We start from the raw sequence: 22,552 nt of genomic DNA on the forward strand, positions 1-22,552 counted from the left end.
GCCCCCATCTTCATAGAGTCTTGAATATTTTTAGATGCGGCAGATTCCGTCAATTGCACACTTACCAGTGGAAAGAGGGTAAAAAGGAATATTCGGCCATATCCATAAAACAGGCGCCAGGATTTCGATCGCTTTTACTTGTCTACCTATCGCCACCCACACCGTCGAAATACCCAGATGCCACAGCGAATTCATAAAAAATCTCGCAACGGGTGCCTTGAGTGTAAACGACGTCATGTCAAGGTATGTGCTTTGCGTCCAGGGCCCAATGTTTCTCCAGAATATCAAGTTAACCATGTCAGTGTGATGAGAGACAGCCCATCTGCTCCAACTGCGCCGCCGCTGAGAGAGCTTGCGGGTACGGAAGCCGCAGCCTAAGAACAGTCCCGCCCGTCTTACCGAGAGCCAGAGCTCATTCAGCGTTACGAAGCTCTATTCTCAGCAGCGCTTCTCCAGAGAGCCCTGCGGGTGATTCTTCACCAACTCCATCTACCAAGCAGCCCGTAAACCTGCTCCATATAGAACTCTTCCATAACTTGTACACCAAAATCCGACCCACATTCGACCCAAACAGATCCATACCTTGGCTAGGTGATGATATGGACTTCTCCATGATGACCCCCTACCTAATGAATGAGCTACTCGCATTCAGTGCACTCCACCTAAGCACAAAGTGTCCAAACCAACGGGCATATTTCCGCTACCACGCCGCCGAGCTGCAGACCAACGCCCTATCCCTCTTCAAGGCGTCCTCTGCCAACGTAACAAAGGAAAACTGCGTCCCAATCTTCGTCTTCGCCGCCGCCTTGGGCATCCATATGCTCGCCGACACACTGATCTACCGCGAAGGCGACCTGCCCGACTTCCTCGACCGCTACGTCCACTTCTTCCGCGTATATCATGGCGTCCGCACGATCGTTGGTAAAGCCGCGGATGTGATCCCGGACACACCCCTCGGCCCAGCCTTTGAAATGGGGAAAGAGTTGTACAGATTCACCGGATCCCTCGGACCAACCTGCGAGTCCCTGCTGGACATGATCTATACCGCGAAGCTAGGCAAAGACGTCACAGCCATCTACAAGCAGGCAATTGAATCGCTTCAGTCATGCCTAAACGTTATCGAGAAATGGAACTCGGAGCGGCACGTCGGCATCAACGCCGTGACGACGTGGCCAATTCTAATGGATATACAGTTTGGCGAGTTCCTTGCGCAGCGGCGGCCCGAGGCGTTGGTTATTCTGGCGCATTATGCGTGTCTCCTGCATCGGTTTAGACACTTTTGGCTTTTTGGGGACTCGGGGGCGTGGATTATAGGGCAGGTTGGGGGGTATCTGGGGGGTGAGTGGGAGGGGTGGATGGGGTGGCCGAATGAGGTTCTGGGATCTTGAATATATATAGGTATATATACTTCCGATCTTATAGTCTGATACTTGAATATGTATTCATAGGCCCCTAGCCGGAAATACTCTTGCGTCGCCACCTCATTGACAGGGTGTAGGTCTATCAAACTACTGAAGTATGAAGATCATGTAATCAATGAATTATTAAAGGAACTAGGATAATCCTTGCTATCGAACTAGTATTAATACCAGGGAAGTAAACACCCATACTAATTACTAAGTTAATGGCTTCGTAGTAATAAGGGGTTGTGCAAACAGATGGTCCTCGCACCTCAGAGAGGCACTCGACAAGGTCTAGGTGACGGTGTGCGAGCTGTGCACAAATATATATTGTTGGCCCACTTGGCATAGAGGTCTCGCGCATGGTGTCTCGAAGAGACTCGGTAGCACAAGGGTTAGGCAAAAGACTGACTGTACCCATAAAAGGCAAAGTCGAACTTTATGATTCTAGGTAGAGGACGGTCTTAGGTAAGTGTACCGCAGAACTTTTGCCTATCTCATCGAAATCGGCAGGTGGTATGGTAGTTCTTGGCAAAGTGTCTGAAACTCTTGGCAATTGTTTATGGTGGCTGTCACGTGCACAGCGAGTACATCACATGGTAAACCTTGGCACGACCGGTGTAGATAGCTCTTTCCCTTTCCGTCAATCCACCATCTTTGTAAACAAACCTTGCGTCATGCAATCATCTACTCCAGTCCTCTTTGTAACTTCACGTCAACTATCCTAGCAGTAGCACTATTCTTATTATGAGGGTGAAACCGTTGCTGTGGTCCATTTCTCGCTTATCAACTGGAAACTCGCGCCCGGGGTTTCCGCCTCTAAGTTGTCAAGGCGCCGCTCAGTCCGGTCTCTTCAAGCAAGCTTCTGTGCACTCAAAATGAATCTTTCCCCAGAGGTTTTCTATAAATGAGTCCTCGGGTATTCAATCTGATGAGCTCTTTCGCTAAACCTCAGGTCGATGGCTCGTTGATGAAAAAGCCCAGCAACAGATGCGCCATGTAAAATTTAATCTGGACAAACTCTGTCGTCTAGCTGCTGCACAGTTCAGCGACACAACAAAATGTATTCGCGTTGTTAAAATGGAAGGGAACTTCAACAAGGCACTCCTCCTTACCATGGACGATGGAAACGAGGTCATAGTGAAGATTCCCTGCCCAGTCGCTGGTCCACAGTCCCTAACCACTGCCTCTGAAGTCGCTACCCTGAGATTCTGTATGTCCTATATGTAACTCGTTGATCCCATCTATAGCTAACTTCCCTGCCAGTGCAGTCAAGGACGTCTATCCGGGTGCCGAGGGTTCTTGCGTGGAACTCAGATGCCGCCAACCCGGTAGGCGCGGAATTTATCATCATGGACAAGATGGGCGGGGTCGCATTGGCAGAGGCTTGGGCGACAATGAACACTATAGAGCGCTACAAGATCCTCAATCAGATCGTTCAATTTGAGAAAGAACTTACCAATATTGTTCTTCCAACATGCAGCAATCTTTTCCTTCGCGAGTCGTTACCCGCAGCGATTCGACAGTATCGGCTCCCTCCAGAGCTGGATCCGGAGGGCTTATTCTGCATTGGACCCTCGTGTAAACGGACATGGTGGCACGGCAACTCTGTTGACCTGTCTCGGACAGTGTCCAACGATGTTGGGCCTTGTATGTGCATTCATTGTCTTTCTGGCATCTGAGAAAGATTCTGACTGATCCTGGGGTTGAACTTTTCAGAATACGCGTTGTCAACCGTTCAACGAGAGTTGGCCCATATTACAAGATCAAGAGAGGAGGTGCAGCTTGAACTTAATCGTTTTGACGAATCCCAATCCATTGTTGAATATCAAAGCCTTTTGGAAAGAGTGAACATGATACTGCCGAGGTTGTCGCATGACCAACGCGTGCTGGATGTTTCCGAAGCCGTTCTATGGCATACAGACTTACAGTTGGGCACTATCTTTGTGTCTCCGACCGAGCCTGGCATCATCTCAGGAATCATCGATTGGCAATCGACCCAATGTGCGCCTTTGTTCCTGAAAGCGCGATTCCCGGACTTCTTTGCGCCACGTAAGAATTACACGACTGGCCCTGAGTTACCGGCTTTGCCCGATGGTTTTGAAGATCTAAGTCCCGAGCAGCAAGAGCAAGCCATCAATGAAAAGGAGCTGGCATCAAGATCTAAGTACTACGAGACGTCCTGTCTTGCTAGAAACGAACACATTCATGATGCTATGAAACTGGATCGCAGACTGTGAGAGCCCTTCATATGCAGCCAACTGTCCTCACACGGCAGTTTGGTCCCCATACGCAACTGTCTGATTCGTTTGTCCAAGGACTGGTCCGCACTGGGCCTACAAGGTCATTGTCCCTATCGAATCACAGAAAATGAGGGCAAGAACACGATCAACAGAAATTGCAATATGAGGGCAGCGTTTTTTTGTGGGATCTTCTGACCAAGCAGCTGCTGACCGATAGCTCTGGCTGGGTTCTGCATGACAGATGGGTGGCAACGAATAAGGCGAACAAAGAGCTATACGACATGTATCTCGAAACAATGAGCGAAGAACTGACACCCGAAGCAGCTTCGAGGAAATGGCCCTTTCCACCCCCAGTCGCCTGATTCTATTTGTCGGGGGCTGTTCTTCGCCTGCTCAGTCAGTTCTGACATGGCGCGTCTGGAGGTGTGCTTGGTTAGAGCGGCAGGGAAAACCGGCATGATAAGCTCTTCTAGATTTCTGGCCTGTGCTAGGGTGCCTCTGTTTTCTGAATGAGAGTTCCTCCAATAGGTGTGGACTCTAGACTTATAACCAGGTGAACATGACTCAATCCGGATTCCTCAATTCTCATAGTTAAGGAATGGTCTATAGTACTAACCCGGTGTAGCAAGCATCATCCCGCCAAAGCAATGTCCGGACCCCATCTTTAACGATATATATCCCTCCGCCGAGGTCACTCACAAAAACTGCCCCCTCACCCGCAAGCCTCAAGCCAATGGGCTCATTGAAGTGCCTCGCGAGGATCCTCTTCTTCCCTCTCAGATCCTCGGGTGTCGGCGCAGGCGTCCCAGACAGATCAACGCAGTTGAGCGAACACCCAACGGGATGTTCCCCCCTATCCGTCCAGTACAGTATCTGAGAGCTTAAATCAAGGTCAAGATCAATGGGCTCAGGCAGCTCGTCAAATAAAAGCTGGATATCGGTTCTGTTTCCTGCAGTCTGTCCTGCCGCGATCTCAAGACCAGCTCGGAAGATCCGTCCTCGGCCGGCTTTGCTGGGGCCCTTCTGCGTCCAGTAGATGTATCCATTGCTTGTGTCGAGCGCAATGCCCACGCACCACCGCGTATGGTCACTGCGGTGCTCGTCGTTGTCCAGGCGGCCCGTCTGGATCAAAACCTCATGGTCTGAGCCGTTGAAACTGCACCGGTGCACGGACATCCCTTCGCGGTCACAAAAATAGATCCTCTGGCTCTTGTCATCAACAACCAGCTGCTTGGGTGTGTGAACGGTGCCAGGTGGTAAGAGGGTCCGGATATCCGACCCATCCAGATTCGCCGAGTGGACGGAGCCGTCGTGCGTTGAGGTTGCGCAGCCCATGTTTGTCCAGAAGAGGCGGCCTGTGCTGTGTGATATGTCGATCCCATCGGGGAGAGACTGGCTGGTGATCAGCGGAGTCATGGCCTTGGTCGACGGGTTGAAACGCAGAATACGCCCGGCTGTGGAAATACCAGCTATGTCGTTGTTCGAGCCTAGTCCGACGTCTAGGACGTAGAGGCTTTGTGCTTGTTCCCTGGCGTGGTTTTCGTCCTTGGTAACAGTTGTAGCGGTCGGTACGTATAGCCCACCCTTCTCGCTCTTAAGACCTAATCGTCCCCGATCGAGATAAGTCTCACGCAGCCAATCCACGGTCATTGCGCCATCAAGCCTCCTTTCCTGGATATAATTGTCCTCAATAAATGCCACGGTGTCGAGGCCGATCCTATCCATTAACCGGCATGGCGGAACGCTGCTCGGAAGCTGGAACATGTTCGTCCACAGCAGATCAATCTCCTCGGGTGTGCTAACGTCTTCAGCCAGAATGAACATAATTTCGCGTTTGATGGCGGCCCAAAGGCGGTTGAAGATGAACCTTGTGCCCACAAAATACATTAATGATGCTCGGTTATGAAGAGGAAACGCTGAAAACATACCCTGTCGACTCTTTCCTAGCAGTAACAGAAATCATCCCGCACCCCTTTAGCATCTCACTCAGCATATCAAAGAGCTCCGGCCTGGTGTGTCCGCTGGTCATCAACTCGACCGTGCGGATCTCCGGTGGCATGGTGAAGTGCATATTCAAGACTCTTTCCTTCCGCCCCTCGCTGACTTCCTCCAACATCAGGCTAGATTTGAAGCTGCTGCTGTTCGACGTAATGATACAGTCACCCGTTGCATGACGATCAACTTCAGCAAATGTGGCGATTTTCAATGGCAGCTTCTCCGGCACAGCTTCGATGACGAGCCAGGCATCTGCCACGGCAGCGGGAATATCGGTGAAGGTCTTATACCTGCCACCCGTCGGATGGGGCGCTGGTGTTATTGCCGTGAATTCGGGCCGATGAACGTCGATGAATGAGGCAGCGTCGTCTAGCGCCTGAATCGAGGGGTCGCGGATGTGCACGGTGTGGCCGCCGGCAATGAGCACGGAGGCAATACGCCGTCCAAGGACTCCGGCGCCGAGGATGGTGATGGGGCGTGTCATGGTAAAGCAGATGGAGGGGAGACGGGCTTATGCGAAAAGCAAGGGTGTAATATTGCAGCAGGAAAATGTACAAGAACTGACTCTTATACCTACAGTTGGCCCGGGCCAGACCAACCCGGCTCTGACGGCATACCGCAGCCAAAACTTGCGCATGACGCTGCCGAGTTCCGATATACAATACGGAGGATGCCCTTCGGATGCTCTCGGACACACCTCGGAGGTATTTCGCACGAGTACACTCGCGCTATGAACGATGTCGATCATCAACTGGAAGGCCCACTCCGAAGGAGGAACCAGGGCAGCTCGTTGACAGCACGGCCCGATCCTGACCATGCTCGACTTTACGCGCCGAGTACCGGGCTGAGCCCCTCGGCTTTTCTCGATCTCGGAGAGGCGTGGCGGCAATTGAGCGGATGACGCTAGCTGTCTACTGTGGTACTGTTTTGAGCTGTTCGAGCCCCCCAGGTTCGAACCTGGAATGCAAATACAACCCTTGACAACATCGTGAGCGTCTAAGATACGTGATTTAACTCTTTGGCCTGGCCCTCTGCAGGTAAATCCAGGATTTATGATTAACAGTATACTAAGCTAAATTATATGCCGGTGGTTCTTCCATTATTCTCTTGCGTATTCATATCATTTCATTTCGAGTGCAATGATAGCATCTATATGTATAGTTAGATGACGCGGAGCTTGTAAGGATATATGCAACGTCCAAAAGACTTATTATTCAAAGCTAACCAGTCTAAAACAAAAACACCTGATCTGTCCCCTTCGCAATCGCCCCCGGCATATCCCAGCCCATCCCCACCAGCATCTTCTTCATAGCCTCAACCATCGGCGGCGGCCCACAAAGCAGGACCTTTGCATCGCTTGCCGATGGCCCAATATGCTTGGTGATCATGTCCGCATTCACGAAACCCGAATACCCCTTCCAGCTCTCGTCGGGATGACTAAGAACGTACTCCATCTTGAATTTCTCGGGACAGCGCGCGGCAAACCCTTCTAACTCCTCACGCAGGAGGATATCAGCCTCGCTGTTGTTGGCGTAGAGCAAAGAAACCTGCGTCTTATCCAACGGATCTTCGCAGATTGCCCGAATGAGCTGGTACATGGGCGTGATACCCGTGCCGCCAGCAACCATGCCGATTCGCCGTGCATACTTGTCAGAATACTTCATTGCGCCCTTGGGGCCGCGCATCTCGATCTTGTCTCCGATTTCCATGGTCTTCAGGTGGTTTGTGAGGAGCCCGGCTGGGTAGACTTTGATAAGCAGCTCGATGTGTCCGAGATCAGCGTTGTTCGAGATGGGTGTGTAGCTGCGTTGGACGGTCTTGCCGTTGATGACTGCTCGGAGGGCAACGTGCTGGCCTGTTGGGAGACGCAGGATATCGTCTTCATTTGGTAGCGCGAAGATCAGTCGGTATACGTTCGGAGCGACTTCTTTTTTGCTGGTGAGGACGAAGCTGCGCCACTGGCGTGGATCGAGGACTGGAGCCAACCCCGATGAGCTTGAAGGTACGGCTGCAGCCATCTTGGAAGCTCGATGGAGGCGGAGGAGCTGAGCTTTTGACGCTGCTCGCCGCGCCGGATAGTGCGTGAATTCTTGCTGGACATCGAGCTTGGTTGAGGCCCAGATGCCCAGGCCTAGAGAGAGAGACAGCTGAGCGACACTGGCTATGCCAACGCCGGACCAGAACTGGCTTCCTTTCTGGCCGATGGCAAATCCCTTCGGAAAGGAAGTGGAAGACGGTATGAAAGTGAGAGCGTGTCGTAGCCCGGAGGGTGACAGACACCGCTGATGAATTGCAACTGCGGCGGCGCCAAAGAAACCAGCTAGAGCCAGTCTTAGTAGTCGCTTCAAGGGCGACGAGATTTTGTTTGTTTTTGTGCTGATGACGGCGGATTGGGATACTTGTTCAAAGGTTGGTTTATAGACCTCGACGGATTCAGTGTGTTCCTGTGAATCATTAATACAGGCAAATAGCACGGATTGTATCCGATCAGAGCACTTCTTACTTCGTCTGGCAAATCACCAATATAAAATGGCTCAAGCTGCTCGCGAGCCTCATCGGAATGACCGACTTCTTCGAAAGCTTCGGTGGCATCGGCCCCGGCCACTTCGATCAGTACGGCACTGCCACCGGGATGGTCTTCCAAGTATTTGGTCACATCATATACTGTAATGAAGTCAGAATATAGGAGTAAATCGCTCCTCGGAAGCAATTGGTACCTTTGTTATGGAAGATGATCCATACGTCCTCTGGCGTGCAGTGGGCTTTGACTTGATCCAGCGTGTACGAAGACATGGCTGCGGTTTGTAGTGCAAACAACTTGTTGACCATCCCAGAAACATAGTTAATCTATATATATCGCCATTTTCTTTTTCGTTCCAGCACTCCCTCACCACAAGTATTTATCGCGGCTTGCCGAGAAGCCGACACTGCGGCCGAACTTCGTACGAGCGTCGGCTCCACCACTGGCGATGCCGGCATCCCGAGAAGACAAAGCCGGCATATCGCCGCGCCCTCGGAGACGAGTCGAAATTACTTTAGGGTGTATATAAATGCAGGAGTAGGAGTAACTATCGATGCTTCCAATCCTAAACAAGTTTCACTATGAAGGCTCCCAGTATGCAGTGCCGTTTCTACCTCATCGGAGATGAACCCTCCTCGGCCCAGGCAGTTGATGTTGAAGCTCAGTGGAAGTTCGAAGACTTACAGCGTGCTGTTGGCTTAGTATTCCATATTGCGCAGCCACTGGGTATGTTGTAGCTCTTCCTGACCATAGTTTCCAGCTGACAAAGTAGGCATCACCTTCCATGCTTCATCCTCGAGCGAGCCCTTATCTTCGGTCAATGATGTACTCACAGCAACCCCATCTTCCTCGCCCATCGGCCTTCTCATCAACAACAACCCCGTCCAAGCTCCACAAGGACCCCCAGGTCTCCCCATCGTCGGCTCCTTCTACGAAATCTTTCCCGACCACCTGGGCAACCACTATCGATTATTCCGCAAATACGGCCCCGTGATCAAAACGACTAACATGGGGAAAACAATTTACCTGACAGACGATCCCATGGTAGCGGCTACCTGCTTCGCCGAGTCACACTACATGACCAAGAAGATCAACGAGAATCACCCGCTCTGGGGCGTCAAGGACAACACAGCCATATTCATCGGGGACACCGAGACCGAGAACTGGCGGCTGGCGCATAAGTATCTGCCGCCTTCGATGGGCCCAAAGGCAGTCAGGCACTATACGGGGCTTATGCAGGATTGTGCGCGCAAGGCACTTCCCATCTTTGATGAGCTCGACGCGCGTGATGAGAGCTGGAATGTGTATCAATACATGGTCAAGCTTGCGTCGCAGACGATAGGGAAATTCTCGCTGGGAAAAGACTTTGGGCATTTTGATGATATTGATTCTCCGCTTCATCCGATTGTTACAAATATCGCGAGCTTGCTTTCCCTAAACAAGAAGATCACAGCACGAGGCGAATGGTACCGGCATCTGCCATTCGGTGACCCAGCGCGTCTACGAACCGTCCAACATACAATCTACAGCCAGCTGCAAGAAACAATCGACGAAGTTGCGGCTCGTTCCAGCAGCAAGGATGCACCCATGAACGAAGCCGCCCTGAGCGCATCCTGCGTCGTGGACTATCTCCTCCACGCCGTCGACGACAAGGGCGAGCACTTTCCCACCGGCCTGATCCTAGCCAACATGCTGATCGTCACGGGGGCAGGGTTTACAACAACCTCAGCCCTTCTCTCATGGCTAATCTACTGCCTCGTCACCTACGAAGGGACTCAGCACCGCCTATACGCCGAACTCGTGGAGCACGGGATCGTCGGCCCCAACGGCGAGTGCAACAATACAACCTGGACCCCCGAGCTTGCCCACTCCCTCCCCTTCCTCGACAAATTCGTCAAGGAAACCCAACGCCTGCACAACGCCTCCTTCCAACCTGGCCGTACAACAAAAGCCGACGTCATCCTGCCTGGCGGATACCGCCTCCCACGCGATAGCGTAATCGTGCCCGCACTGTACGCAATCCACACGAACCCCAAGATTTGGCGCGACCCGTTCCGCTTCGATCCCGATAGATGGGATACAGACGAAGTAAAGAACCTACCGCGCTGCGCATATGTCCCCTTCGCTACTGGGCCGCGGGGCTGCATCGGCTTTAATTTCGCGCTTTTGGAAATAAAGGTCATCCTTGCGGAGTTGGTGAGTCGGTATGAGTTTGTGCGGGATGGAGTTGAAGCTGTTGAGTATGACCCGGAGTTTCAGTTGATTCGGCCGTTGAATTTTTATGTTAGGGCGAGGAGGAGGAGGGTTTAGACACATTTAACCGTATAAGATTTACACATATTGGTAGTGATAAGGGCTGAGGACCGAATGCAACGGCTAGATATGTTCTCCATAAATTTCTTTCAGCGCCTTGAGTGCTCGCGAATATGGCCCAAAGTACCGCACATTGGTATCGGCGTCGTACCATTCCGATGCTCTCGCTTCTGTCTCCAGCAGTGTGGTCAGTCGTCGAGCAAGAGTACTGGGGTCTGCTACCGTCGGGATCTCACTGGCAACTGCTAGGTGGGCGAGGTTGTGCATGGTAATGGCGCAGCTCACGGCGTTATGCACAAAGGCCCATGAGCGGCAGACTGTATTTGACAAGCGATGCAACTCGAGAAAATTCTCAACGACTTGCGCTGCTCTTCGATAGCAATCAGTCGCCAAGATCTGAATGTCTGGGGAGTTCTTCGGTGAAGAATCAAGCTGCATCTGAGTGATCCGGCAGATGGAATAGCCAAGATGGATTCCCAAAGCCAGTCGTTCCAGATGGTCCTGAAGAGACCTGCAGTTGGTTCTATTGGTAAGGGAGGGGTTCGCCTCCCTTAGGATGCCCTCAAGCTGCGCCTTATACCCGGCTATGGTATCTCCTCTTTTGGCCTTGACGTTGAGAAGAATGTGGCAGATCCTGAAAACGCACTCTTGGAACGACAATCCAGTTGATTCCGACATGCGAGGGATTGGGCAGCTTTCGGTAGCCGAACAGCTTGGAGGCCGGTCGTACGTAAACGACAGAAAGGCGTCCTGCCATACGAGCATCCACCATAGCCGGCTACGCTGCAATTGATCTTCAGCTGGTAGAGTTGACGACACCTCGTGAAGGCCGATGCTCTGTCCCAGTCGTATTGTCGTACCCATCAAGATCCAAGCCGTGTTTGTATCGAGATTGTTTCGTAGACAATGGCAAATCAGCGCCATAGCCTGGATCTGCTCTAAATTTGTATGGTAGAAGAAGTTTGACATGCGGAGACAGTGAAATGACGAGCACGCTATCGGGTATTATTAGCCTGGAAGTATGACTTATGGTTGCTGATGGCTGGAAGTAACAAAAAAAGTCAGCTACGTACTGAAGACTTTAGAGCGCAAGTCCCGCTCCTGCACAGGGTCATGCGTGAACTGAGCACCGCAGGCTAGCACTGCAAATAGCAAAGCTAACCAAGATAAGTCTGGTTCAGTTCCTTGTCCAGACCCTCTGGTGTTCAGGAAATCGAACACCGATAGCCCGAACGCATCGACGTCGATTAGGACCGGGTAGAAGGGGTACGCTGTTGATTGGTACGCTTGCCAGTATCTAATTAGTTAGTAAAACAATGCGTTTAGTACCATCTGGAACGACAGTTAAGGACATACCGGATAACATCAGAATCATCTGGAAGAGTCCGGGAGATATCCTTGGTGGATGCATCAGGCCGCCAGAGACTCGTGAATGGATACGCCCGCGGCACAAACTGAGCCATTAAAGCATCGTCCAGCACGCTGTCACCCAAACCAGATGACCCTGCCTCCCTACAGCCCAGAGCTAACGGAGCGTCTGAGTGGCTGCCCAGGAAAATGGTTGCGCCCGTAGCGTCTTCGACGACATGACGGCCGGGGGATTTGCTAGACGGGGCGGGAGCCCGCGATTGGCTTACAGCACTACTCCCAGCGAGATGCGGATCCGGAGCTGGGGGTGCGGGCAGCGCATCGGTATGTCGCAACATTTGCCTCAGATCCAATATCTGGTCTTGCAATTTTTCAACGCGCGAAAGAACGTCATGCAGGGTCGGTTGGTATTCTAGACCCGCGGGTCCCTGACCGACAGGATCCGGACCTTGTCTTTAGCTGGGTTAGCATTCGATGGTTTATAGCTGCGTGAACGGTAAGTACACACCCTTCGTTATTACCAAAGGGTTGGCAATCCTCCTGGAGTGGCGATTGTGACCGCACTACCCGTGCAGGTAGAGCTGCTGCATCGTCATTGTCAACCTGAATCTGCCCCTCCAGCCGCGATTGACGCGCAGAAGCCAACGTGGGCACGCGACATAGCTCCGCATGGCCCCGTTTCATGCAGGTAGCGCAAGGGACATGGCCATCACATCGGACCTTGCGATGCCGACACGGAAAACAAGATTTGATGCCGCGCGTCTTGCGCTTGTGTTTTAGGAGTTCGCTCACGCGTCGCGTATCGTACGGGTAGTCAGCTTCAGACATGGCTCGCGTTAGTTAGGGCTGTATTGTGACCTCCTTAGCGGCTTTCGCAATAATCGGAAATTGAGTTGCAGACGGTGATGCAGTGACGTCTGCCGACCGAGTCTGAAGCCAAAGCCGATGCGGGCCGAAGCCGAGCTATGCCGAACTCGGGCCGAGTCCGCGGCTGCCCGAGTAGATAAAACCCTATACGAGCATGGACAACCACTAATCAATGCTGAGAGACATACGGAGGATCAGTGCAGCTGATGGTAGTCCTGGCATCAAATACCTGCAGCGGAAAAAGCGATTCGATGCTTCAAAACACAACATCGACGCCCGAGTCGCATACCTAGGTAGGTAAGCGTGGACCTGTGACCTCGAGAGAGCCGCTTTGTCCTCGGGAGTGAGATGAGAAGAGTGGGCGCCAGGATCTGGCCGTAGCCGGCTTTGACCGTCGACTCGTGCAGGCAGACCGAAGGACAAGTGATGCAGGGACAGAGAACGTGGATCAACTTGCGAATGCCTGAATCGGCAGTATAGTACTCTAGCTACCAACTACCCAGGTATGGTCAACACTAAGGTAACCCTTGTTGATCCCAGATCACCTTTTAGTGTCCAGCAAATACTCCTTCCCCCAAAAAGTATGAATCAACCCGTATATTCCCTCAATCGGCCACCGTCTCCATATCCAACCCGTCAGCCTCGAAATCCAACTTCTTTTACCTATAGTCTCTGTCCCAGCAAAATCCCATCTTCCCGCTTGAACCTTCTCATACAGATTCGGCAGATACGCCGAGTTATACTTCCTCCTGAGAGCATCCATCTCCTCCCGTGGATAAATCCCCCAGAATTCCTCCTGCGTATAATACGTCCTCGCATACAGCCACTTCTGCCCGCCTAGCCTATTCACAAGTTCCTCGAGGCGCCGATTGAAATCAAGAAACCTCTCCTTCCCCTCAGGACCCGGGCCCCAAACCCCAACGCTGAGCATCGTCTCTGGCTCAGCCTGACCAGAAACTTCAAGCAAATCCCGTGGGTGTGCAAGTAAACCCGTCGCATGCGTCGTCGTCTGCTTAACTGGACACAGCCAGAGCGGATACCTCCCAAAGGACTGGTCCACAAAATACAGCAATTCCTCTGCACCCCGATACGGCACAGCAACATCCTGGATCGTATACTCCTTAAACAGGCCGGCCTTGTGCACGGCGTGGTACATGACGCGCGTATGCGAGATGTGGTCGAGGAGCTTTCTCGTGAATTTTGCCTGCGGGATGAGGAAGTACGAGAAGGCGTATTTTCCGACCCAGAAGCCGCCCCGGTCGTAGCGGAAGAGGTACTCCGCTAACGGGATCCATTCTTTTGCTGGGATTCCGGTTGTCTTGGATTGGGAGATAACTTCGTTGGCGTGCAGGTAGAACCAGGGGTCTGAGGGGTTGCTGAATGTTGTTATAGGGTAGACTTTGTTCTCGGTTGGGGTCAGGGTCTTGAGCTTGTCCTGAGCTGGTGGGTGTACGGCGCTTGTTATAGAGCCCGCGCAGATCACGCCGCTGTTTTTTGAAAAGAGGATGCCGTCGACGTAGGTGTATTTCGGGTCCGATGTGACTTCTCGGATCTTTTGAACGGCGTGCGCGGCACTGCTAACAGGATGATATTCAAGCTCAACGACAGGGCTTGGTGGAACATCCAGCAATTGCAGCTCGAGCAGGGTAACAACCCCCAAAGTCCCAAAAGAACACGCCGCCCCAACGAAGAGGTCCGTGTTCTCCGTAGGCGACGCATGCCGAACCACTCCATCCCCGGTAATAATCTCAATCCAGTTAACGGTCCGATCAAAGAAGCCATGACGGTATGAACTGCTCTCGCCCGCTGTCCCCATAAATCCACCCCCAACTGTAATCCCAGGGAACTCCATGACGACCGGTGGGATCAGCCCGCGGGGGAGTATGGCCTGTACCAGTTTGTCCATGGGGACATTGGGCTCCACCAGCGCGACCTTGCGGACATTGTCTATCTCGAGTACGTGTGTGAGCGTACTGGTGTCAACGGTATTGGATCGTGTTTTTGTTGATGGGCGCGTCGAGTTCGTTGAGCCGTGATAGATGGAGAAGGGCTTCTGTTGGGCGTGGAAATGCTTGATTCGAGCGGAAATCTTCTCGACGGTGGTGTTGTGGGACTGCATTGCTTTTCCTTCTAAGGTTCGCAAGTTTCCTTGCTTTCTATTTGCTTGGCGGGACTGCCGGAAGATGTTGTCTGGTTACTGATGTCGGAGTATTGTGGTTTTCGTAAGTTTATAATGTTTGTGACAACGCAAGAGTAAGATAAGCGCCAGATCTCGCGATCCGTGTCCACTTCAGGTCTTTGGGGTTGTCAAGTCATGTTTGACACATTCAGCAATGCAGCAGGTCCATGCTTCATGCTGTCATACAAGCATTGACACACGAGATGTCAGGTGTCCCTCCTGTTCTCTACGCGTGATACGTGCATCAAGCTGATGGGTGGCTCTGAATCCCTCCAATCGGAACCAGTGGCCTCGAGCTCGAGTTTTCCGTGTCATATGATGCTGTGCTTTCAGTTCCTGGATGGATTGAGATTACAACGAATTGGCGCCCGGCTCACAGATGCCTTTGCATGGCTAAATTCATCTCCTATGCCGTGTAACCTGCTGAGCTGTCAATTGGAAATTCGTAGCCTGTAGCTGCCATTGGGCACTGCGGACGAGGGGCACTGCACGATGACGGAGAGCGGTTCGTGTTGGTTTTGGCCTTGCATGAGAGAAATAAGGTACCCGGGTGAGCTGTGTGATTATTACCCGAGCTTGTCGAGTGTGCTCTTAGTCCTATCTACCCGAAGTTTGAGGAGTAGGGGCTTTATTCCTCCGAGGCTTCACTATCCCCTCCATAAGTACCATCCTTTCCGCTAAAAATGACAACATCTCACGAAAAGCCCTTCCGAATCATCATCGTCGGCTGCTCCGTCGCGGGTCTGACACTCGCCAATGCGCTGCAGCTCTCACACCGGAACGTCGATTGCACAGTCCTCGAATCCCGCGGCGATTCCTCCTCAGCATATACCGGCGCCAGTCTCACGCTTCTACCGAACGGAATCAGAATTCTCAACCAGCTGGGCGTTCTCGAGGAGGTAGCGGAAGCTTCTGCGTCAGTGACCCGGCACACGACATGGCTTGATGGGGGACACCTGCTGAAAATTGTCTATCCGCGAGAATTGCGGTCCGCAAGGCACGGGTACGATATGCGAGTGATTGAACGGGGCCAGTTGATACGTATCCTGCGGAAGAGATTGGAAACCAAAGATGGCGAAGTTCGCGTCATACCCAACAAGCGCGTTGTGAGATTCCAAGAGACAACTTCGGGTATTCTGGCACAATGCTCTGATGGGACCTCTTTTGAGGGCGATATGGTCGTTGGTGCAGACGGGATCCATAGTATCTGTCGGCGAGCGATCGGAGAGGTCGTCCGTAGGCTCGAGTCTTGTTCGTTGAGTATGGTACCTATCGATCTAATCCTCATGATGCCCTAAATCGGAGCTAACCAGGCCTTGTTGGCTAGAATGCACTCCCAGACCGAGAAATCACTACACCGGCATATTCGGTACATCTAGGCCTCTTCCAGGCATGCCATTCCTCTCATATGGCGACGTTCACCGTGTGTACGGGACTGGGTTCTCCTTCATTGTCAGTGTCGGCGTTGACAGGCAGATCTACTGGCTGCTATCCATCAAGAACAAGGAAGGACCACATTCGCGGTATACGAGGACGGCGGAATATGCGGAGAAGGAACACTCGATCGAGTCGCAGATAACCCCATTCCTCAAAAGAAAGATCACCCCGAATCTGCGCTTCGCGGATCTCTACGCCGAAAGGATAACCTGCCGCCAGGTTGCACTGGAAGAAATGCTCTACGAGCACTGGACTGCCAGGCGGATAGTGTGTATTGGGGATTCGGTACACAAGGTACGAACTCACCCTTAACGCTGCATTCATCAATGCTAAGACGGAGACAGATGACGCCCAACCTGGCCCAGGGCGCAAACAGCGCCATCGAAAGCGCGGCCTCGCTCGCAAACCACATCGTTGACTCTCTCGATGCCAATCGCGACCCCCTCTGTGACCTCTCCGCATGGGCCGCAAACCGCAAACGCCGCATACGCTTCTTCTACGTATACGCATGGATCCTTGTTCGATGCGAGAGTTTCGTTAGCACGGGGTACTGGTTGCTTGGAATGCACATCGCGTTGTATCACGCTGAGCTAGTTATCAGCCATATTGCGGATATCGGGGACCGTTCGGTGAGAGTCACCTTCTTGCCGGATGGTGTAAGTGGCGGTATTCAGGACTACCAGCACCTGGATGCAGGAGAAAGGAGACGGAGGGTGCAGACTGCGGGCAGAGATGGTCTGTGGGTTAGCGTCATCCTCGCATTCCTGCACGAGCTGCTTGTGCGAGTGGCATTTGCTGTGTTAGATGGGGTTGTTGCTCTCTGGGATGTGTGCTGTTGGCATCGGCATGGTGTGGCGGAGACGCACATTAGCTAAAGGGCTGCATCGCACCTAGAGGCCCATGTCCCGATGAAGTAGAATCAGGGAACGGTGGTCATTCCGAGGCCATTGGGTGGCCAGGTGCACCTTCGGGGCAAAAGATAGCCACTCTGCTTCAACCTAGATGGGAAGCGCTTCAGAGTACACCTTTGCTTTTCAGGTTCCTTTCCTTTTGCTCCTCTCTGAGCCAGGCGTGCATATTTCCATCCCTGGAGCCAATGCCGTGCTCCCCGCCAATTTCGAGCATCCCGGTGTAATAGGTCGCAGCTGAAATTTATCGTCTATAAGTCAGCAGACTCACGAGCATGGTATTTGGCTCCTCATTTGGCAAGTTCAGGGTCATCCCTGGGTACGAGTCTTTTGGACCAAGGACGCAATGCCCTAAAGCAGCATTTCTCACGACGATTTCAATCCATGGGCTCTTCCGTACTTCGTCGCTCAGCAAAGGATACGCAAAGGAATGAGGTAGCCACGATCAAAACATTTCTTTTTTTTTTTTTTTTTTTTTTTCTCAAGGAGAGAAAGTGCTAAGGGGTCGACAACCCCAGCAACGCGGAATGTGGTCATGGCACGCCATACGGATTACCTATCTGGAAGATAAAGCCACGATGGCCACGCCTGGGGCACGAGGCGTAAGCTTGGAATCCGTACAACTTTCGACGCATCATCCCAAACATGAGATTCACAAAATTGAGCTTTGGATGTCATGCGCAATGCCAACTTCCAGGCGTTACATTCAAAGCGATGCCATGCTCAATACCTAAGTACCAGTAAAATCCGGTAGGTGCCATTTTGTATTCAGCAGCGTAGCTCGGCTTTTATCAATAAGTTAGGCAGGGCTTGCTCCCGACATGAGTTAAGTGTGACACAGTCGGAGTCGGTCAAGGACAAAAGCAAACAAAGCCGCGTTGACATTTGAAAACACGGAATAGTTCTTGCTTTTTTCTGATGGTTCGCTTAGGGTACCCTGCCTAGATGAGTGCTCGTGTGCTGACAGGCCTCTGTCGTACGTATCGATTTCGTAGGCAGGGTAGCCCTGTCCTGCAAGGATTGGATGTGATCACACAGACCCTTCTGCATTTCATGCCGCTATCACAGCGCCTAAACTCCACTTGCTAAGAAGGTAGTCAGACCCCGAGAACAATTCTTTTGTTCGAGTACGTCATATGAAGTCCTAGGGGTTCTAGCAGAGGTAGTCCTACATGGGCTTGGGGATTACCTGGGTATAGTAGTAATCGCAGTTCCCAGCTCCTGCCATACCTAACTGTCGCAGAAAAGTCTTCGGGTTGGCTCTCTGTCGCCTCTGCCTGCACAGAGATCGGCTCTGCTGTTTCGCGATGGCTTCTGAAACATTGTCGCTAGAGCTAGCGCCCCTTTCGAGACCTCCTTCTGAGCCCATATCTGCGTCTAATAGTGCCATCACATCTAGTGCAAATTCAACACATCCCTCTCTGCGCAGGCAAACACGCGCCGACATCCAGATCCAGGCGCTAAGCGTGCAGACAACACCTTCAAGCGTCCATCGAATCCTATGCTTCCTGCGCCAAGCAACACGAAGGACGCAGACGCAAACGCAGACGCTCGCGCCCAGCACACGCACGATCCTCCACCCCGCCACAGCACGCATCCCCGGCCACAAGTTGACTGCAATCTTGGGCGGCAGCGGGTCAGGCAAGACGACGTTGCTGAATGCGCTGGTCGGCCGAACGCACAATTGCCAGCTGAAAGTGAACGGCAGCGTCACTCACAGTGGGCGAACCGAGCTGGACCGCTCCCGGGTCGCATATGTATCGCAGGAGGATATTCTCCCGGCAGTGTTGACAGTTCGCGAGACATTGCAGTACGCGGCAGATCTGAGGTCAAAGTTCGAGAGCGCGGAGCAGCGGGATGGTGTAGTCAGGACACTAATCAGCAGGTTAGGACTGGAGAGTTGCGCTGATACCCGCATTGGAACGGGCAGCGGGGATGGATGTAGCGGCGGCGAGAGGCGGCGCGTTAGTATCGCGATCCAGCTGTTGACGGGCGCTGAGGTTCTGTTTTGTGACGAGCCTACGACCGGTATGTTGCCGTTCTTCCGATTCATGGAAAAAATCCTCGAGGCTCGACGAGGCGGAACTGACTCGGTACTTCGCGCTTAGGGCTCGATGCTGCAACCGCGCTACAAGTCGTTCGAACGCTGAGGTATCTGGCAGATGGCGGGATTACAGTTGTTATATCTGTGCATGCGCCGAGATCGAGTATCTGGGAGTTATTTGACCATATTGTGCTCCTTCGCGAGGGACATCTGCTTTATGATGGGCCGCGGGATGCTGTGCCAGAGTACCTCGATCGACATGGGTATCAACTACCGCCGTTCGTCAACCCAGCTGAGTTCCTTCTTGAGACGGCCTCCATCGGCAAGTTGGAGGTAATGGGGACCTTGGGGCTAATGCAGGGCTCATCGAAAGAAGCCTTTTCGTTGGCTGCGACCTCGCCGGCATATTCCCTGGACACCCCGGCACAATCTTACCGCACACAGACGTTCCAAAACAAGCTGGTGGTTGCAACAAAGCGCGCAATGGTAATGTGCTGTAGGGACATCTGCGGCCTCGTCGGGATTATAAGCACGGTTGCCGCCATGGCTGCCCTCACAGGCTGGATCTTCTGGCAGTTGGACGGGTCACAGGCCGGAATCCGCTCGCGGCAAGGCAGCCTCTACGCCGCGACAGGCCTGTATAGCTACCTTGTAATGGTGATCGAGATCTGCCGACTGCTCGAGGAGGTCAAGATATTCGACCATGAGCGCGGTGACGGTCTAATCAATGCCATTATCTTGACGCTTAGCCGGCGCGCTGGAAAACTCGTTCTCGAAGACTTGACCCTGCCGACGCTGTTCACGGGGATATATTACCCCATGGTCGGGTACCGGAGCGATGTCACCCAGATCTTCCTCTTCTGGCTGATAACATTGCTCACGCATACCGTTGCCATTGGGGTCGCGACGATCTCGGTCGCCATAACGCGCAACTTCTACGGCGCTGGGCTGGTTGGCAACATGTATTTCACTCTGCAGACGGCGGCGTGTGGATACTATTTGCAGATGCAGCAGGTTCCGGTTTATGTACGCTGGATCAGATGGGTGACTCCGACGTTCTATACCTTCAGCGTCCTTTGCACTTTGGAGTTTCTTGGGCCGGATGGTTCCCGCCCCGGATATCTTTATGATTGTCCGTATTCTGGCAACGCAACAGATCCTCGATGTGTGGAGTACACGGGGGCGTTTATCATGGACTCGCTGGGGCTTCCGCGTGGGGGAATATGGAAGCCACTGGTCATCTTGGTCTCCATTGCTGTCCTCTTCCATGGAACAGCTGCTGCAATCTTTCATTTTAAAGTTGTCAGTGTATCTGGGTCTAAATCGCTGTCGCTCGGAGACCCTAAGCCTCTGGATGGCAGTACAGAACAGCTGGATGTGAGCATTCCCGGGGCTGGCTTTGCAGAGGTCAGAAGCTCTGTAGAGGTCCATGGCCTGGAGCTCAGCAGACGAACTGTGAAATGGGGCATACAGCGGCATTGGTCTAGATCGGTAATCACGCGAATCGTCGGACCCATATCGGCCTTTTTCTGCGCTGGAGGCCTGAACGTTATCATGGGAGCATCTGGAAGCGGCAAGACCACGTTTCTTACTGCTCTAACGGGACGACTAATCACTTCTTCACAATCACTACGGGACTCATGCGGATGGGTAACTGTCAACGGCCATCTTGTAGACAGCGCGGATCTCCGGGGATTGGTGTCGTACGTCCCGCAAGAAGATTCACACCTGCTGCCGACGTTGACCGTCCGTGAAACGCTCTTCTTTGCTGCTGAGCTGCGGTGTCCGTCGTTCCATCCTCACGAATTGAGGCATCGAGTCGAAGATCTGATAAACCGCTTCGGATTGCAGTCGTGCGCCAACACACTTGTAGGGTCCAGCTTCATCAAGGGAATCAGCGGCGGGGAAAAGCGGCGTCTATCGATCGCATGCGAGGTCGTGGCAAGGCCAAATGTTCTCGTCCTTGATGAACCTACCTCCGGCTTGGATTCCCTAACGGCCTTGTCCATCATTAAGATCCTCCATGAGTTGTCGTTGGAGGGGTGCATCATCATTCTCTCCATCCATCAGCCCTCCTCCGCGATGTGGAAGCTGTTCTCGACCTGCTTGTTGCTCAATCCGGACGGAAACACCGTGTATTCTGGGGGTGGAGACCAGATGTTATCGTACTTCAGAAGCCTCGGACACGTCTGTCCACATGAAGTAAACCCAGCTGATTTTTTCATCGACCTGGCGACCTGTCCTCTAGCGGAAACAGATATCTCGACATTGGTGGAGAAATGGCAACAATATCAATCCCCAGTGCTCCGGCCTCTCGAACCTCTTATCCCAGACCCCAGCATACTCAAGGCTCGATCGGGGAAGAGAAACACCCGCTTCCTCCGGATGACCCTCACTCTCCTCCACCGCGCCAGCCTAAACTCCATCCGCAACCCGCTCTCCATCATTGCCCGCCTCGTCCAGGCCCCCGGCGTCGGCATCATCTGGACATTGTTCGTTGCACCGTTGCATAGCGACTACAAATCGGTTCAAACCCGGATGGGTCTAATCCAGCAATTCACAGCCTTGGGCTTCATCGGCATGTTGCAGAACATCGCGACGTTTCCGCCGGAATTGTTGTTACTCGAACACGAATCGTCGGCGCACCTCTACGGCGCAGCAGCCTTTTTGACGCAGTACACATTCCTCGAAGTCCCCTTTGAACTATTTAGTTCGGCGATCTATTCTATCCTCCTCGCATACGCCTGCGGTCTCGCAAGTACACCGTCCCAACTCGGCGTCTGCTTTCTCAGTGCACTCTGCACGCTTAATACGGGCGAGTCGCTGAGTATGCTCGTCTGTCTGACCTTCGGACGAATTATTGCGTTGTCAGTCTCTTTTACCTGCGCCGTGCTGTCGATCTTCACGGTGCTGGGCGGCGGAATGAGTCTCGATCCGCCGCGCCTGCTGGAGTGGCTTAACCACATCAATCCGGTCAAGTATGTTATCGAGAATGTGTCGTATTATTGTGTGAAAGGCTTGGAGTTGCATTGCGAGGATGATCAGCGTAGGGCGGATGGGAGTTGCCCCTTGGGTAGTGGACAGGAGGTTCTGGCTCTTTATGGTCTTGATACGCGGCATCCGGAGAGGGGGCTCATTGCGGGGGTTGCGCTGATGCTGGGATACCGGGTCGTTGTGTGGGCTGTGCTGATGCTGCAAGCTCGGCGGCGAGATGGGCGAGGATTCCGGCCATGGTCGGGAGCGGGTAGGCGAAACACAGAAGATAGTGGAGTCTGAC

The 22,552-nt window shown here is 52.8% G+C and overlaps 9 protein-coding genes across 9 annotated transcripts; 5 read left to right on the top strand and 4 right to left on the bottom strand.

Moving 5' to 3' along the window:
• Positions 1-177: 177 nt before the first annotated feature.
• Positions 178-1,388, top strand: BDW74DRAFT_187937 (Zn(II)2Cys6 transcription factor domain-containing protein; the record flags this gene model as incomplete). Its single annotated transcript, XM_073731610.1, has 2 exons — positions 178-243; positions 303-1,388. The coding sequence occupies 2 exons, from the start codon at positions 178-180 to the stop codon at positions 1,386-1,388; spliced, it is 1,152 nt and encodes a 383-aa protein (XP_073579824.1).
• Positions 1,389-2,516: 1,128 nt separating this feature from the next.
• BDW74DRAFT_170448 (uncharacterized protein) lies at positions 2,517-4,005 on the top strand (the record flags this gene model as incomplete). Its single annotated transcript, XM_073727172.1, has 5 exons — positions 2,517-2,613; positions 2,667-3,040; positions 3,149-3,636; positions 3,679-3,743; positions 3,776-4,005. 5 exons carry the CDS (start codon positions 2,517-2,519, stop codon positions 4,003-4,005), a joined length of 1,254 nt encoding a protein of 417 aa, XP_073579825.1.
• Positions 4,006-4,221: 216 nt separating this feature from the next.
• On the bottom strand, positions 4,222-6,122 carry BDW74DRAFT_187948 (uncharacterized protein; the record flags this gene model as incomplete). Its single annotated transcript, XM_073731611.1, has 3 exons — positions 4,222-4,254; positions 4,343-5,510; positions 5,572-6,122. The coding sequence occupies 3 exons, from the start codon at positions 6,120-6,122 to the stop codon at positions 4,222-4,224; spliced, it is 1,752 nt and encodes a 583-aa protein (XP_073579826.1).
• Positions 6,123-6,867: 745 nt separating this feature from the next.
• On the bottom strand, positions 6,868-8,431 carry BDW74DRAFT_170450 (uncharacterized protein; the record flags this gene model as incomplete). Its single annotated transcript, XM_073727173.1, has 3 exons — positions 6,868-8,082; positions 8,142-8,302; positions 8,356-8,431. 3 exons carry the CDS (start codon positions 8,429-8,431, stop codon positions 6,868-6,870), a joined length of 1,452 nt encoding a protein of 483 aa, XP_073579827.1.
• A 324-nt stretch (positions 8,432-8,755) lies between these two features.
• BDW74DRAFT_187950 (cytochrome P450) lies at positions 8,756-10,502 on the top strand (the record flags this gene model as incomplete). The annotated part of the gene is made up of 2 exons (XM_073731612.1): positions 8,756-8,885; positions 8,920-10,502. 2 exons carry the CDS (start codon positions 8,756-8,758, stop codon positions 10,467-10,469), a joined length of 1,680 nt encoding a protein of 559 aa, XP_073579828.1. The 3' UTR covers positions 10,470-10,502.
• A 33-nt stretch (positions 10,503-10,535) lies between these two features.
• Positions 10,536-12,668, bottom strand: BDW74DRAFT_182198 (Zn(II)2Cys6 transcription factor; the record flags this gene model as incomplete). Its single annotated transcript, XM_073730203.1, has 4 exons — positions 10,536-11,467; positions 11,546-11,769; positions 11,829-12,293; positions 12,349-12,668. The coding sequence occupies 4 exons, from the start codon at positions 12,666-12,668 to the stop codon at positions 10,536-10,538; spliced, it is 1,941 nt and encodes a 646-aa protein (XP_073579829.1).
• A 410-nt stretch (positions 12,669-13,078) lies between these two features.
• BDW74DRAFT_160729 (FAD-binding oxidoreductase) lies at positions 13,079-15,213 on the bottom strand. Its single transcript, XM_073725670.1, has one exon. The coding sequence runs from the start codon at positions 14,824-14,826 to the stop codon at positions 13,249-13,251; it is 1,578 nt and encodes a 525-aa protein (XP_073579830.1). The 5' UTR covers positions 14,827-15,213; the 3' UTR covers positions 13,079-13,248.
• A 356-nt stretch (positions 15,214-15,569) lies between these two features.
• BDW74DRAFT_182200 (FAD-dependent oxidoreductase) lies at positions 15,570-17,198 on the top strand (the record flags this gene model as incomplete). Its single annotated transcript, XM_073730204.1, has 3 exons — positions 15,570-16,122; positions 16,214-16,617; positions 16,668-17,198. The coding sequence occupies 3 exons, from the start codon at positions 15,570-15,572 to the stop codon at positions 17,196-17,198; spliced, it is 1,488 nt and encodes a 495-aa protein (XP_073579831.1).
• Positions 17,199-18,538: 1,340 nt separating this feature from the next.
• Positions 18,539-22,551, top strand: BDW74DRAFT_182201 (putative ABC efflux transporter; the record flags this gene model as incomplete). Its single annotated transcript, XM_073730205.1, has 2 exons — positions 18,539-19,259; positions 19,340-22,551. The coding sequence occupies 2 exons, from the start codon at positions 18,539-18,541 to the stop codon at positions 22,549-22,551; spliced, it is 3,933 nt and encodes a 1,310-aa protein (XP_073579832.1).
• Position 22,552: the final 1 nt, after the last annotated feature.

This window comes from Aspergillus multicolor (assembly GCF_047715735.1).
Source record: "Aspergillus multicolor strain CBS 133.54 unplaced genomic scaffold BDW74scaffold_33, whole genome shotgun sequence".
Taxonomy (NCBI): Eukaryota; Fungi; Ascomycota; class Eurotiomycetes; order Eurotiales; family Aspergillaceae; genus Aspergillus; species Aspergillus multicolor.

Bases quoted from the DNA above. Each gene is read 5' to 3' on its own strand.
- BDW74DRAFT_160729 (XM_073725670.1), bottom strand. From the start codon at position 14,826: ATGCAGTCCCACAACACCACCGTCGAGAAGATTTCCGCTCGAATCAAG.